At 41.9% G+C, this 16,604-nt stretch overlaps 1 protein-coding gene across 1 annotated transcript in view; it reads right to left on the bottom strand.

The window, feature by feature from the left end:
- Positions 1 to 1,522: 1,522 nt before the first annotated feature.
- efnb3b (ephrin-B3b) overlaps positions 1,523 to 16,604 on the bottom strand; it is a 17,932-nt gene continuing 2,850 nt past the window's right edge. The window contains exons 3-4 of the mRNA XM_010793781.1: positions 7,246 to 7,308; positions 1,523 to 3,478 (exon numbers count right to left, since the gene is read on the bottom strand). Of these exons, the coding sequence (XP_010792083.1) occupies positions 3,051 to 3,478; positions 7,246 to 7,308 (491 nt within the window). The 3' untranslated portion in view covers positions 1,523 to 3,050. The remainder of the gene's footprint in view (positions 3,479 to 7,245; positions 7,309 to 16,604) is intronic.

Genomic DNA, 16,604 nt, shown 5'->3' with positions numbered 1-16,604 from the left:
TATACAGTCTGTTTTCCCCCTCCTAGGCAGCGGCCATTTTCGAACAAAATACTGTCATTTTGGATCGGAGTGCTACAAAGAGTAGCAGAAGTTGTTGAAGAGAGAGAAACAGACACTTCATTTGGCTTGGAGGATATTATAGGTACTCTGAGAATGTTTAAATAGACATAGACTTAACAGCATACATAAAAAACACAAGTCGGCAGTTGTACAAAAAGAAGAATTTGAGGTGTCCCCCCCTTATTTCATCTTTGAAATCAATTTCGATACAGTCAAATACAATCCAAACTCATTGATGGTAGAAAAACTGAACATCATCATCATGGTGTTGAATAAAGTCAATTCAGACGAATGTGACACTAACGAATGAGAGATATCTAATTATATGATGTTAGATACTGATACAAAACACAGCTGAGAAATGTTTTTAAGGTTCAGAATTAACACTGGCTTCACACAGAAAACATGGCTACATCACTGGAGGCCTCATGTGTGTCTAAAGAAAATAAAAAAGCTTAAGCTCTCTTCTGCCACCCATATTACACATAAGCCATAAACATGTTTGAGCAACACAAAACCGCTATTTTTTTTTTTAGTATGCACATGTGAAAATATTGCACCTCTGAACACAGCATTGTGTTACGGCCCCTCGAGGGGCTGGGCACTGGCGTGAGGGTGTGTGAAAGAGAACATGGCGCACACACTTTTCATCCCTCCCATGTCCATCGGGTTAGTCTTGATCACAGGAATAGAGTCATATAAGAGCAATCAGCTTCTCTGTCGAGTGTGGGTGAAAGCGTGTGTGTGCGTGACAAAGCGAGCGCCGGCGAATGTGTGTCATTCAATGCAATCAGTAGGCATTTGTGACAGTCATTAAAAGGTGTGAAATCTGTGTTATGTCGGGTGGGAGGGAGCGTGGGTGAAAAATAATGTACGGACTGCTGGAGGGGATTTCTCTTGTGTGTCCGCGGCTAACATGTACCGTGTGTGCCTTAATAATAACCGAGAGAGAGCGAGTGTGTGACACGGGAATGCACGACACGATTTTTGGGGCGGAAAAGATTTGCAAATTTGAAATGTGCCGCCTCACGTTAACATGAGCGAGTCACTGAAGATGTGTGTGCGTGTGATGAGATCTCTTCTTTCCATGGTTAAAGTTCAACTCCTCTGAAATCCAATGAGGAGGCTCAAGAAAATGTTTCTCTCCTTTGCTCTCTCCATCCTTCCTTCCATTAGGATCCTTCATCTCTCACTCCTGCCGTTACCATCCTCCCCTCAGCTGCTTTTTTCTTTAGTGTGCAATTCCTTCAGTCTTTTCTTTCCTCGCCTCCCTCCCTCCCTCCCTTCCTCTCTTTTTTTGTTTTTGAAGTTCTGCATTCAAACGCCGCTTTATTCCTCCTCCCCAGACAGCACTCTCTCTCGCCCTGTTATTTTTCCTTTATTCTTCTTTTTCATTTCATCCCCTCTCACCCCCCATTCCCCACCTCTCCCCCCCACCCCTTGCTTCTTTTCACCACCCCTTTGCTTCTTTCACTTCTTGCGTTTCAAAAAGCGTTTAAAAAAAAAAAATACTTTCATAGATGGTTCTACCTCAACACTTCCACAAACGAGGTCTAAACTTCAAAACTACAGCATAGTACAAGGAGCTATAAAAATATACACAAAGTTCAGAGACCCTAGAAGGGTGTGAGGGGGATGGGGAGGAGGGATGGAGGGAGGGAGGGGGTGAATGACAGAGGGGGAAAAGAGAAAGAGAGACACAACCTCTGTTCGCTGGGAAAATTAAAAAAGGGATTAAATTAATATACAACGCAATGAAAAAAAAAGAAGGAAACAAGGTCGTTCTAAGTTTTGTAAAACAAAAACAGCAGATCAAAAAACGTCTAGCAACACAAGTGTAGTTTAACAGAGTGAGTACAAATAATAAAACGATAGAAAAAAAGAAAAAAAACATCTAGAAATTATTTACTGGATATTCATATATATAATCTATAAGTGTTGATAGCGATAAAAAATCTCACTTTTTTGATATTCGCTCACTATTTTGTGTTTTGGTATTTAAGACAAGTCTAAGGAACGCACGCTTACGCACAGTCACTCACACACGAAGCGTACACACACGAACTAAATCCCACGCACGCATATGCAAACTCATATGCACACTTGCTGTACTGAAGCACACCGACTGCACACACACAGCTAATGTGGAGCAGCAGCGCCATAATTATTATCCAAGTCGTATGCACACTCGCACAGTCACACACACACATTATTAAAATATACAAGATTCTGAGTGTCACCGTTGGTCAGACCTCCTCAGGCCGGGGCCTGGTCATGTGACCGCCTGCCCGGGCTGGCTGATTGTGTGAGTTCTAGGACCCCTATTTTCTCAGGAGAAACAAACACAAACAAACTAGAATCCTATTGGTGAGTTAGTGGCAGGGGCCGATCTCTGATTGGCCGATGGAGTTCTGAGGGGTGGGGCTCTGGGCTAGGCGGGTACGGCCTCTGGGAATCAGAGTTCTCCGGTGCTAAGTGGTATCAAGGGTACAGTTTATTTTTTTAAATGTAGTCCTTTACTTTCTCTTTTTCTCTTTTGCAAAACATCTCAAGTCCCAACGTCAGGTCCATACTCCTAGAAAAAAGTGTGCTGCCACACACACATACCCACACTGGCGTTACGGGGGACGACTCTTCAAATCGGCACGGGTGGGTCTCGTTTAGCTCTGAGTTGACAAGAAGGGGGCACTCAGAGGCTCTGGCCCCTTCGTGAGGGCCTTGTTAATAAGGGCTATGTAGCAATACGACTGCCCTAACACACACTTGGTGGCCCAGTTGTGTGAGTATGGGAGGGGGTGGCTGGAAACACAACTGTGGCCGGGCTAACGGGGCAGTGAGTGGGGGATCCATGGGACAATACTGGACAGTATTGAGGGGTTCAGGGTCGGAGCTGTGATGACGAGCTTTGCTGTGTCTTCATTGGGAGCAGGGGGTTGGTTGGTAAAGGGTGAGGGAGGAGGATGTGTCCAGGCGGCCGGCAGCAGGCCGTCTCATACTTTGTAGTAGATGTTGGCGGGGCTCTGGGGGGGCATCTCCTGGACGATGTAGACGGGGTGTCCGTAGTCTCCGCTCACCTTCTCGTAGTGCGGGCAGTAGGCGGAGTCTGACGTCCGCAGGGGGATGATGATGTCGCTGGGCTCGGAGCCGTTGTTGTTGGAGCTGCCGAGTCCCCCGCCCCCTCCTCGCTTGGGGCTGGTGAGCGAGGACAGCGACAGCGGAGGGTGGTGGGTGTCGGAGTGTTTGGCGTGCCTCCGCCGGTAACACACCACGCAGATCACAGCCGTCACCAGTAGCAGGAAGGCGGAGCCCCCCGCGGCGCCGGCGATAAGGGCAATGTTGGAGGGTTGGAGAGGCCCGTTCTCACCCCCCTCGCCCCCGAAGCCTGTTCCTCTTGACTGGGTGGAGTTCCCTGCTCCGCCTGAAACAAATCATAAAAAAACTATTACTCCAATATCCACACTATCATAAGCTGCTTTCAGCTTTGATTTATGTATGCATATTAATCATCACCAGAGCAATAACACGGTTCCCAATTTATGTTTTCGTGACTTTTTAAGTCAACATTCCAGTTCTTATGGTGCTGGACCACAATGGCATGAGTAATGGTGCTGGTTTTAGCTCCGCTAGTGAAGCCTGCAGAGACTTAACCCAATGGAATGCGGTAAGTATGCAGCAAATCTCACAAGACGCTTATATGTGGTCTCTTTATTGATGCAATGAAATGGACAGCGGTGCTTATAAAACGGAGAGGGACGTCCATGGACCGTGTGTGAGAGAGTGCTGCGCAGTATATACTCTTGTGGACAGCCTGGCTAAGCCACAGTGTGTATCAAGGTAACACACTCTATTTCCCTAACCTTAACAACTGTATTTACTTAGCATTACGGGCGACCACATGAAGAGAGCCTCTCCTGCTCCATCACCGCCACAGCGACCACACACTCCGCCCGCCTGCTGGCCTTTCCTGCCTGCCTGTCTGTCTGTCTCTTTATCTGTCTGTCTGTTCATCAAACTGTCTGTCCCACTATCTCTCAGTTTGTCAGCCGATTGCTTCCTCTGCCTGTTGTGCGTCTGCCAGAAACCTAAGATCTTCACAGCCTCGGAGCTCAGAGTTTTCTCTGCGGGAGGCCGGGTCAGAACTCAGCAGGTGAATGACGGTAGATGTGTTTATGTGTGTGTATCCGTGTGTGTGATTGAGGGGAGGGGTACGGCTAAGGCTCTGGCACCGGGGCCGTGTGAATGTGTGTGGCGAACTGGTTAAGGCCGGTAATGCGAGTCGTTGCTGTATAGAGCCTTTTGGATTGGTCCATCATTATTCTTGGCACACATCCCTTTTCTTTTCTCCCCTGTGTGTCTCCTCCGCTTCCTCGCCCTCCCTCGCTCCGTGGTTCTCTCTATCTTCGGGTTATTGTAGCCGTAATGACCCACCTTGGTCTAAACTCAGTGCCTAGCAACCCAAGCACACATTTGGACCCCTAAAATATAGGAATTGAAATACATGCAAACACAAATCACCCCCTGCGTGCTGGACTGACTAGGAGCAAAGCCAGACGTCGATTACACTCACTTTTTTTTCACACTCCCGCTTTCTTCCTCCCTCCATTAACCCAACATCCGTCATTCTCCATCTCCATTATGATCGCTGCCTTTCACCGGCTCTCTTTATTATATCCTCTTCCTTCAGCTCACCTCCGCTCCCCCCCTTATCCCACTTCTCACTCCCTCCAGTTTCCTTTTTTTATTGCGCAAGTTCAGACTTTGACACCGTCTCTCCCCCTTGATTTCTTCCCTCTTTTTTCATTAGTGATGTTCACCTTGGAGAAAGAAATCCAACAGGTACAAAATGAAAGAACAGGTGACGGTGATAGCCTAGTTTGCTTTGGGCTTTACTTTCCAATTCACATAGTTTACATATGTGTTCCATAATGCTTGAGACACCATCATTTCCCAATAGAGGCGTGACGTCCTGTTACTGATACACATTTGATTCCATCGCTAACCTATATAAATACATTCAATAGGATCCAGATAGATTACAAAATTAATGGAGCAGAGAATCCGATGCATCGGGCGTTTTATTGCTGCTTCCCACATAAGATTGCTTTTTTTTTTTAAAGGATTTTTTTGTCTCTACCCATGTGTACTCTGTGCTGATTCATCAAACACCATGGTGATACAGAGGTGGGTTGCATTCACAGCTGCTCTTTTTATGCTTTGTTTTTCTTGTTTTGGTTGCTAATGAAGGGGCAGCATGACATGAATACCTGGTTTGCAATATAAACGCAGAAGCAGAGTACCAGAAAAACATGCTTCTGTGTGTTTGAATAGTTTTTTATGTTCTGCTTTAATAACAAGAATAGATCATAGAAAACCACCAACTGTGGCAACACTAGCAAAAGGAGTTCAGATCATTCCACTGTCCTGACCAGTGAGTCAAATCTGTTTCTGATCATTTCACACAAATATCTGTATTAAGGTTTATACTGGAATGTGGAATGTGTTGCTTACTGTGGTAAACCTATCCTATGTCACATGTTTACATTGTCACATTATTTTCAAGTTGCTCACAGTGCCAGGCTTTCATTTCAGGTTAACGGTAACACGTTTATCCTTTAACTCAACTAATCTGATTAAAATGTATTGACGATGAACCTAGCTGAATGTCTGAATACTGAACCTTAAACTAACCACACCTCCATGCTACAGGCTCTTTCTTTGCATTACAGCTGTTGTGATTCCCTGGAAGAAATAGAGACGGCATTTTAATCATTTCCATATGATAATATTGTTTAAATAATCCAGGGGATAATATATGTTGTCCAACTCCCTGAATGTGTGTTTTGTTTGTAATTCAACCGCTTAAAAAGAGTCAAAATGCTTGTTTTTTCTCTGAACTTTAGGGTTTTAGCCTTTGCAGACCATTTACATGCACACAAACCTACAGTATACAACACACTACAGGAAAGGGAACATTCCAAAAAGCAGAATAAGACCTCCTAAATGAGCACATCTTTTTGTATGATTTCCTCCATGGACATCTGAAATGCAGCCAACAATGAAAAAAAGTGAGTGTTGATGACTGTTTGTTTGGATTTGAGTTATGACTCTCCGAAAGAAGGAGTGTGCTTTTTTGTTTGTAGAGCCTTCTCTGTTCATATCCCAATAATGTCTTTGTTTACATCCCAAGAGAGGATCAGATGAGACAAACACAACACAAATGAAAGCGAATAACCAGCAATAACCCAGTTATTATTCAAAATGATTCACATGAGGATTATACATCCTGGCATGACTATTGTGTCAGGAGTCAACACAATCATTTCAGATAAGTGTATGATAATATGTACTTCTCGGGGCGTCAGGAAGGTGCAAAAACCCTCATTATGAGTGTGATTTAAATCAGTCTTGTGTTGTGTCCAGTGTTCTTTGTCTCATAAAAACAACGATTATTATTGTTGATCACTTCACACGTACAGTTCTCACCTATATGGACAAGTGAGGAATGCCCTGCTCACACATCTCATATAGTACACAAATGTACCACCAAGAAAAAGAAAAAAAGGGAGAAATAGACACAGCAGGTCATGTTCTTCCTCCTCCGCTGAATGACTTTGAGGTAAAGCATGAATCTAGTGTCTGTCCATTTCCGTCTTCTTGTTCTATTCCCTTACCCTCTTTGCTTTTCAATTATTCTTTTCTTTCTCCTCCTTGTGTGCCTCCCACTTTTCGTTCCATCACTCCCCTGTCTCCCTTTCCTCATCTTTCCCTAATTCTCATTTCTTTTCTTTCTCTCTCTTGACGGGACTACAGAATCCAGGCCATCCAAACTAATGACAATAATAACTCTGAAAATGTCGCCGCTGGTCTAGCCCTCTCTCCCTTTTTCTCCCTCTTTCTTCTTCCCTCTCTTTTTTCCTTTCCCTCTCCCAAGGTAGCTATTAGCCCTCCATTCCCCGCCTGCAGCACTTAGCTCGGAGGGCTGGGCGAGTAGACCGGGAGGAGAGGGAGAGAGGGAAAGATATGGAATTAAATAGAGAGATCCACAGATGTCACCGCTGCACATTCTCCATCTGTCGCCTCCTACCTCCCTCTCCCTGCTGCTTCTCTTTTTATCTACCAGTCTCTGCCTATTCCCTCCATCCATTTTCTAGATGTGGATTATCTTCCTTTGGGCCTCATGCATACCTGGGTTTCTGCTGGTGGTGCGTCCCGCTGGAGGCTCCTTCTTCGGAGGCAGTCCATATTGGCCTGTGGAAGGGAACACATAAGGGTGGAATATGAGAAAAGAAAACAAACAGAGACTATCTTCAACAGTCTTAGAATTTAAAGTAATAAGTGGCATTTACACGGAGCCAGAAAGAGGAATAGCGAGCTTTAATAAAGCCTACCTTCCCATTAAAGGGGAGCATGTATTGATTGTGCTGTGTAGGAGCATTTCTCCATTTGTTTGAATGGGAAACTAAAGAGAGGCCGTTTGTTGTTTTGGCCTGAGTGAATTTACACAAGGCCATAACGGCTTGTAATCTGCAGTCGCTAAATCAGGCCATCTGTCTAGCAAGCCCTTGGTAATGGTGATGGCATTAAAGTGCGTTTATGTGACACATGCAAACACGCGCACACACACACACATACACACGTGCAGATTCAGCTATTGTTCAAGTGTCACTTCTCACCGCTGAAAGAGATTGTTCAACAAATACAATTTTCTTTCACTCCGGAGCCATCTGGCCAACAGTAAGGCTGCGAGATTAGAGTTTTATATCGGGATGTGAGTAGTCAACTCTGCAATTTATACAACATTTTAGAAAATGTTTCTGTTCATTGCAGCAGCAGGGGAGAGCAAACCATGGGGTGCTTATGGATGAAACTGCAATTAACCTCGCAAAAACACACACTGCATCTATTCTATGCACAACTACTGTGTGTGTGTGTGTGTGTTTGTGTGTGTGTGTGTGTGTGTGTGTGTGTGTGTGTGTGTGTGTGTGTGTGTGTGTGTGTGTGTGTGTGTGCGTGTGCGCGTGCGTGTGTGCACAGCCATCAACCTATACTGACATTTAGATAAGTGTTAGGCTATTGGCTGGCGGCTGCCTCATGAAAGTCAACCAAACAGAAGTTGGGGGGGCGGTGCAGTCTGGATCAATACAAACTGCTGTGTGGTCAGCAGGGGCCAGTGGAGGGAGGTGTGTGTGTGAGAGAGACAGAAAGAAAGCAAGACAGATAAAGAATCAAATAAAATGAGACAGGTCAATGTGTGTGTGAATGTGTGTGTGTGTGTGTGTNCGTTTTTGTCACTTCATGCCCTCAAGATGCTATTTTGTTTAATTAATTTGCTTAATTTATTTTTATTTTTCAGCATGCTTTTTAGCCATAAATAAAGTCACCGGAAACAGACGTAGGCCTATAAGGGACATTTCAAGCGATACACACCACAAACCCACAGAACTGATTACCCAAGATCCTCAGCTTGTAGCTCGTTGATAGGACGTTTTAGCCGCAATGATGTTGGGATATGTGTTAATATGTTAATGCGATATGATATCCGAAAACATTTAAAAAAATAAAATAATTCTTTATTCCGAGTGTTCTTGCTTTTCTCTTTGGAAGTCATCACATAACGGCATTGTAATACACGGTTCGGCTGCATTAAATATTACACATCTGCCGTAGTTCTTTATTTATAGAGCCGTGATGAGAAGACTTCTGGACAAACTTTAAGAACTGCCGCCAAAACTGAATATGTGACGTGGATCATTAATATATCAACAATTAAACAACATCTTGCATTTTCTTTTCACAAAATACGTCTCCTTGCAGTATCAATAGTAATTCGGCTGACTTTTATATTTGATCCAATTGGTAGATAGGTTATATTTACACCATAACGGTGCACAGCTGATAGAAAAGGACTTGTAGTTTTTAAAGATATTACTGATTTTCTTTGAATATAAGAATGTAAATACTGAGTTGAGAGAATAGTCAGGGGATTTGGGTGATGGGAGACACATCTATGGAATCACAATTTCAATAGCTTACCATTAAATGACGGATATGCCTTTCTGTCTGTGATGTTTTACAAATCAGATATTAATGTGTAGAAGTAAAACATGAGAAATAGTATAGCAATATCCTGTAAAATTATGTAAACACATGAATAAAACTAGTAAACTACACATCTTCAGATGTTATACATGCATAAGTGTCCTACACTAATAATACAAAGTTATTATTAGTATGCTGTGTGAACCTTGTGTGCACCGCCTAGTGGTTAAAGCACGTTATTGAATTATTGTTGTTGAATTATTGTTGTTGAATAATGTTATTTTTGTTGAATAATGTTATTTGATGAAAAAAATATTAAGAGTTCATACTTTCAAAGGGGGAAAGTAGAAGGTCAATGATAGAAATATAGAATATAAAAAATCAAGAAGATACTCAAAGTGATCTCTACAATAAAACAGTTTAGTGCTGGATGTACAAAGATATTAATATGAGGATGTGCAAAACAGACAAACTAATTAACCTTTATTAACACATTTAAGAATACTTTAGGTTAAGGTCTTCTTTCAAATACGAAAAAAACTTTGGGTATCTATCTACAGATAGATATATTAAGCCTGACAAAGTACTTAACGTCTAATATATTGATTCCTGCAATGTTAACTATGTTGAAGCACTTATTTTAACTGATATTATACACATTAATTATACTCTTATGTATGTAGATAGTATAAGAAATGTGCAGAATTTGACAGTTTAATGGTGGAGGTACACACACATATTGATAGATGTCTTGAAATGCACTGTTGCATAGCTACACTGTAGTTGTGTATATGATATGTCAATAAACCTTAGGAGATCTTGAAAGGGATGTGCAAAATAGCAATTTTATACAGTTTTTAATTAACTATTAGAGAATAAAGAGTAATTAATATACTTTATACTGTAGAGATCTGCAGATAAATGTTTAGTCTTCTCAAGCACCAACTATCAAATATCTCTCCTGATTGTTGGCACTTGACAATCACCTTTCCCTGAATTTTACTCAGGTGTAACTAAAGTCTGCTTTAAGGGTTGTTTATATTTCACATCATTAATCAGAATCTGCAAAGTAACTAAAATAAATGTAGTGGAGTAAAAATACAAGGTTAACCTCTGAATTGTAGTGGAGTAGAATTACAAAGTAACAATGAGCTGTCATGTGGGTATATATTAATGCTGCCCATTATGGATACAAGCGATTTTCACCCGTTTAGTAATTACATGTTTTAAATTTGTACACACCAGTTTGTTTCCTATCGCCTAAACCTCCAGGGCTGTACACAGTTTAATACTGTCAACTTCTAATTTTGGGAAAAACAAGAACGTCTTTTAAAACTACAATTCCCAGTAGAGACGTGCCATAGAGAATATGTTGCGAAACACAATAGCCAGCATGTGTAGTTCTGGGGGGGCGTTCGAGTCCAGTTTTGAATAGTCTGCCGTGGTTTCGTTCCATTTCAAAGAGCTTGGCGCTCGGCGTAACCTTGGCGCACTGCCACTCCAACATCCAATCCCAGAGCTTGAAGATTAATCACGGGGTTTGTCAACGGGACTGTAGTCCCAAACGATAGCTGGGGACATTGGCGGCCGGCCCATAGGGGAGCTAGGGGCGCCGCCCCTCCTCTTCCCACATGTTTGATTGTCATTACAAATTTAAAATAAAGAAAAATATATTTCCAAAAAATATATATTTTTTATTTTTATTTTTATTTTTAAAGAACAAGGTAAATATTATATAGTTGGTATCAGTACAATTTATAATCTACAATAAAATCTTGTTTAAAATTGTTTTACAATGTCTAAAGTTACTGATAAGTCACATGTTTCCTGCCTGGCCGCAGCGTGTATCAATCATTACCCTCTCTCGTCCGGGCGGTAGAAAGGAGCCCTCAGCCAGAGCAGCTGCAGCCAACAAGCTGACTGTTGCTATCTGTAAACTATGCCGCCGAAACATAATTTCAGCCAATCAGCGTCGTCAGATCTGATGCTCAAAGGGCGTGGCCTGTGTGTCTGTGAGTTGTTTGGACTCGTATCCAAGGTGACGCTACAGTAGGGGAAGGCTGCGTCTGCAGGTGTAGACTCCGTTGCTAGTGGATCGCCGGAGCTGTAGATTAACATTTGCATGCTTATTGTAGTTGTAAGGGCAAGGCCTGTGGCACCATGGAGCATATGTGTGGGCTGGACCTGTATTTTACAGGAAAGGAGTGATCAGAGGGTCGAGTTGTCGATTCTTGTTCAGTTTTCATCTTCCTCACCCTCTCAGACTTTGAGTTGCGCGCGCTGCTAAAGAGACGCGCTACCATGGAAACCAAACAATGGTGTAGCTGTATTAAAGTCAGAAATCGGGAGAGTCTCCCGCGAAAATCGGGAGGGTATAAGAAACTAACATGGGAGAAAAAATGTTTCTCGAAGATATGTAGAAAATAAACGTATTTGAGATACGTTCATAACGAACGTAATGTGGGAGAAAATACGTTTCTAGCTAAACGTAATTGAGAATGCAGTTTAGTTATGTGGGAACGTAATTTTTAGGAGACAGGGTTGTTTCAAACAGTTACAGTATTCCCAAGACCACACACTATTTAACCATTTTCTTTTCCAGCAAAGCCCACAACAGTGAGGCCGAGATCAGAGTACCAACAGTAACACCACATTACTGTGTGACAAGTGTGCATGTTAAATGAATTCTACATGGGATTTGCCACCAATAATAAACATTTATGTATACAGTGTTAGTTACAAAAGTAAGTGCATTTTAGTATATTTCAAAAGAATCCCGACTTTGTCAAAGCCGGTTCTTGAAACTTGCCAGTAAAGTTGAACATAGCCTCAGTTAAGTTTGCAGTGTTTAGTTTGTGCAGCGCTTTTAGTAAACGCTCAGTTGGTGAATACTTGTCTAAATTCTGCCCATGTGTGGTCAAGTTGGTGAAGATGTTTCTTCATTTGCTCCTGTTTTTGGCACATTTGTGTTTTTATACTTGCATCGTTTGTGAAACTGCAGCGCGTTTCTCATAATGGAAGTGTTTTTGGACATTGTAAAGCATTTGACCCTCGTCGGCCACCATACATGCCTGTCGAACAAGAGTGGTAAGTTTGAAGTAGTTATTCCTAAATGTGGATTCAATCTACATGATAACAACCAGCTTTGCTTCCTCTTTTATACAATTTGGCTTAAACTGGACCAGCACTGATGGTGAACAGGGTCTCAGGCATCAGTAATATTGCGTTTTAATAGTTTTTGGAATTCTCAATGATGGAGTTTTTATTTAAATAGTTAACGGAACATTTCAATAGTGGAATATAACTGTTTAATAGTGTTACTTATACTCTAGCTATCTTTGCTCAGGTTGTGTTTTATCTCTGTAAGGCAATGCAAATCGTGTACAGGCACATTAATTTGTTTGGCAGAGCGTCGTCATTATTCAATGGTCTGTTTGTGCAGAACACTTTGTACCTTTTTCATACAAGATCAACAGCAAAAGGCTTTCTGTACTTCAGGGAGCCGTCTGCAGCAGTTGGGGGAGGTTTAGAAGGAAAGGAGTGGAGACGCTTTCACACAGTGAGCCACTTGAGAATTTCAACTAGGTTGTTGTATTTATTCTATCATCTGTCCTTTATTCAGCTGTCTCTCTTATTTCTCTTACATTCTTCCTGTTCTTTGTTTTTCTTCTTTTCCTACCACTCATTTTTTCCGTTTCATTTCCATCTGACATCCTGTGAGCACAGATTACGGCAACAGATATGAGTGCAATGTGTAATTTTCCTCTCTTTCTCATAATAGAAAATCTGAGGAGTGCTCCTCGCGGCACTTTCACAAATGTCAGTGCTTCTCAGCCATTGTCAAACACTTGCAGAGACACAAAATGTCAGTCACTCTCCTCAGCCACAGCCTTTGTGAACTGCTCACATCTGGAAATGTCAATGAGCAAACCACAATGGGAGGGGGCAAATTCTTAGAAGGCAGAAAGCAAAGCACACTCCAATCCCCTATAAAGATCTAGTGCGGAGTCGTGGTCACGTAGCACAGAGAAACTCATCCACTCTGCTGCTGCAAACCTGACCCATGTCAGCATCCATACAAGGCAAAGGCCACACATTTGTATGATACATTTGGCCACATGGGTAATGGAAATGGATAAAGTGTTAAAGGTGATACATTTGTTAAGATCAATACATAATTGTCAAATGTAATGTGTTGTGAACAAATGAAACATTCTCATATAGAGAATGAAGGCATAGAGCTAATGCTCTCTTTCTAATGCAATCTAACTTGCTGCTGCTAGAGGGTGAGAGTACATCGAGTGTTTGAGTGAAGGAACAATAAGCATTTCTTTAATCTTCTAACCCTGAGCTATGGGTGCTCAGGTTCAGGTAATTAATTTGTACCTGAAGGTAGAAATGGTTTGCAGATAAAATACAAGGGATCCATTGTGACACATACAAGACTAGATTTAAAAACCACTAGTACAAGCATGAAAAATCCAGCAAGTTAACAAGTAAATAAATGGGCATTCCTTCCATAGCATCCATGTGGAACATTCCAGTTCCTCCAGTTGGCTATATAGAGACATTTAAGGGCAAGACTTCTGTTGGGTGGGTGTTGACTTTCAATACTATACATGCAGGGTTGGGGAATTAAACACAGATTGCGCAATCAAGATGAAAAAAAAGTAACTGTATCAGATTACTGTTAGATTTAAAGAAATGGGGATTACTAGGATGTCAGTGTTAGTAAAACCTAAAAAGAGCATCTAGTGTTTGTTGTAAGTGATCAGATGTTATCTCTTCTCTTAGAGCTGTACTGTTCTGTAGGATAATACTTCAAGTGTGAATCTATACGGCTACTGCCTGAATCTGCTTTATGGTTTTCACTTTCTTTGGCTCATTTGTTCTCTTTTTAATTTCATGTGCTTTGTTCATGATTATCCGTTTCAGTGCTGATTGTGCTAGCATCTCTGTTACGGTAGCCTTGCAGTGCACCAAATCTGCCCTTGTAAAACAGAATTGTAGATTCTTAAATGTAAAACAATATCGGTTTCATTACCCCAGGAAATGGTTATGTCTGTCTTCCAGTGCATCACTTTGCATTCGCCAAAACGTGGAGGCAATAAAGTGCAGCCTCACTGAGAGCCAGGTGTTCAGAGGACAGTCTGAGAGCACAGCTTCATTCTGCAACTCACCCACCTCCATATCAACAGTTAGCTATAATTCCCTGTGTGCTGAGGCGGGCATTCAGTCTCTCGGAGGGGGCGGCTCCCCCCCACCCCCCATCTACTAAAAGATACAGTTTGCTAAATAGCACAGGGAGTACATCTTATTATTCCTCTCCTCTCTATCTCTCCATCTGTGGATCTATTTGTTTAACAATGATAACAATCCCTGTAGCTTAACTCTCCGTGTTGGACCAATACTCTTTTCTAATGAGCAGCTTTGGTTCTGAACTTAGCTGAGGCATATTGATTTCCGGTGCTCAGTCAAATGTGTGATATTATCACGAGTAAAGGAGATGAGGGGTCAGTGGCGCAATCCTCCTGAGGAGATTTGCTCATGTTGCACCTGCTGCATGCTGCCCCTTGACCCCCCCATTGTGTTGCAATCCCAGTCCGTTTAAGGGATCAGCGAAGCCTTTGATGAGATATGAAGGAATCTGGACAGAGTCATTGATTTGGGGAAGGAGGGAACATCAGCCAATGATCGACCAGGAACACAAACAGCAGCTTCCTTCTCTGTCTGCGCTTCAGATGAATTAAGGCATACAGTCCTTGATGCAGAGCTGTCTATTCAGTCTCCCAGCCATAATGGGATCAATGGTGGATCTTTAATGCCCTGAATAGAGGTTGCTTTAGGTCTCAGGAGACATAGATCTTACATGCCCCCACTTTCCTGGTCTGTACATCCATCCTCCTTCCCTTTCTTCTGTTTTCAGCTTTTCTGCCGATTGCTTGGCCAACAGATTTCGTATTTAAGCTGCCAAAAGTCAATTGTTTGTGCCAATATTCCCGTTTCACGGCAAACAAAAGACTAAGTGTTAACAGAAACTGTCAATAAGCTGTTGAGCAAAGCAGAAAACACAGGAGAAGGGAAATGTCAGCAGTGTACAGCTGAAGCAAACTGTCTACACCACACTTAATAATATCAGTTCAATAAAATCAGCTTTTTCTTATTATTTTTAGCTTTAAACACAAGGGAAACTTCAGTTATAAAAGCGTTCAACTATGCTGAATACCCTATGTCTAATTCTTTGTGAAATTGGCTCATGAAATATTGGCACCTAGCTTGACTTCAAAAGGTTAAAGCATCCAATAAATAAAAACTATGCCACTTGGGGTGTTGGAATAAACTGTGTGCACATATCGGACACATTATCACCTTAAGAAGTCTACTCAGCGCTCACAGGCAGACATCGGCAGAATTAGCATTCATATGGAGCCGTGTCTCTGTCAACCTGGGCCTGCAGGAATAACTCAGGCTAACAAGCAGATATCACACCAAACTAATGTTGTTTTTCTCCTCCAGATAATCGGTGCTTTCAAGCACTTTTTGTAAATCCTGGATGAAGATGGATAACAGTGCACTATTAAATGAGGCAAATGAAATCATGAGCAACATTGATTGGCGTAGTAATATTCATGTAATTGTGCTAACATGAGTTTGTTCTGTTGAAAACTCTCCCAGCATGCACTGCATTGGGCACATAATGTCATTTTATGCATTTAGTTTCATTGTTATTGGTCTCCTTCTTTTCTACATTGTCCTCCAGTTTTTTGAATGCTTTCATAACGGTTACACAGTCAGATGTTATTTTGTTTCCCCTTTATTATGTGTAAGTATTACTTTTGTTTGTTGTAAATACTTTTCAAAAATGATAATTTAAAAAATGGACTAACGAGACCTTATAACATTTATGAGCTTGTTAATAAGATCAAACTTTACTAATCTATCAGGATCTCTGGGTCATTCTCAACACCTTTTTTTCATGAATCTTAGAAGTCAGCCATTTGTAATTAAAAATACCTGCTTGTATGAGGTACACATTTTACTGCAAAAATCCTCCACAACCAAGTCTATCACTATGTCTGTCTAATGTTCGGGTTTAAAAGGAGACAAATGTTCAAATTAATTATTTTACCATACTTAAATGCATATAAAAGTGTGAGAAATCAGCTCTCTGTACAACATCCAGAAAGAAAGTTCCCTCCTTTTATCATGCAGGGAATTATTCCACGCACATTCATCATCATGTTCTGATTCATTTTCCAAAGAATTGCGGCCAGGGCCTATTTTATTATTAGAGATATTTTGAAAAGTGGGAAGGAGGAAAATTGAACCTGGGTAGCGTAGCTTTTTTCGCGGTGCTCGCTGCAAAAGTAGAGCAATGTTCTACTTTTGACGCTTCGACGGAAGCGTCAGCCAATCGAATCATATGCCAGCACAAGCTCTAGCCCAGTGGTTCCCAACCTGTGGGCCGCGGCCCCCTGGTGGGCCGCGAAGGTATTGCAAGTGGG

Source organism: Notothenia coriiceps, unplaced genomic scaffold (genome assembly GCF_000735185.1).
Source record: "Notothenia coriiceps isolate Sejong01 unplaced genomic scaffold, NC01 NC01_scaffold00037244, whole genome shotgun sequence".
NCBI classification, from domain to species: domain Eukaryota; kingdom Metazoa; phylum Chordata; class Actinopteri; order Perciformes; family Nototheniidae; genus Notothenia; species Notothenia coriiceps.
Note: the sequence above shows the minus strand (reverse complement) of the source record. Positions and strands in the feature narration are given on the sequence as shown.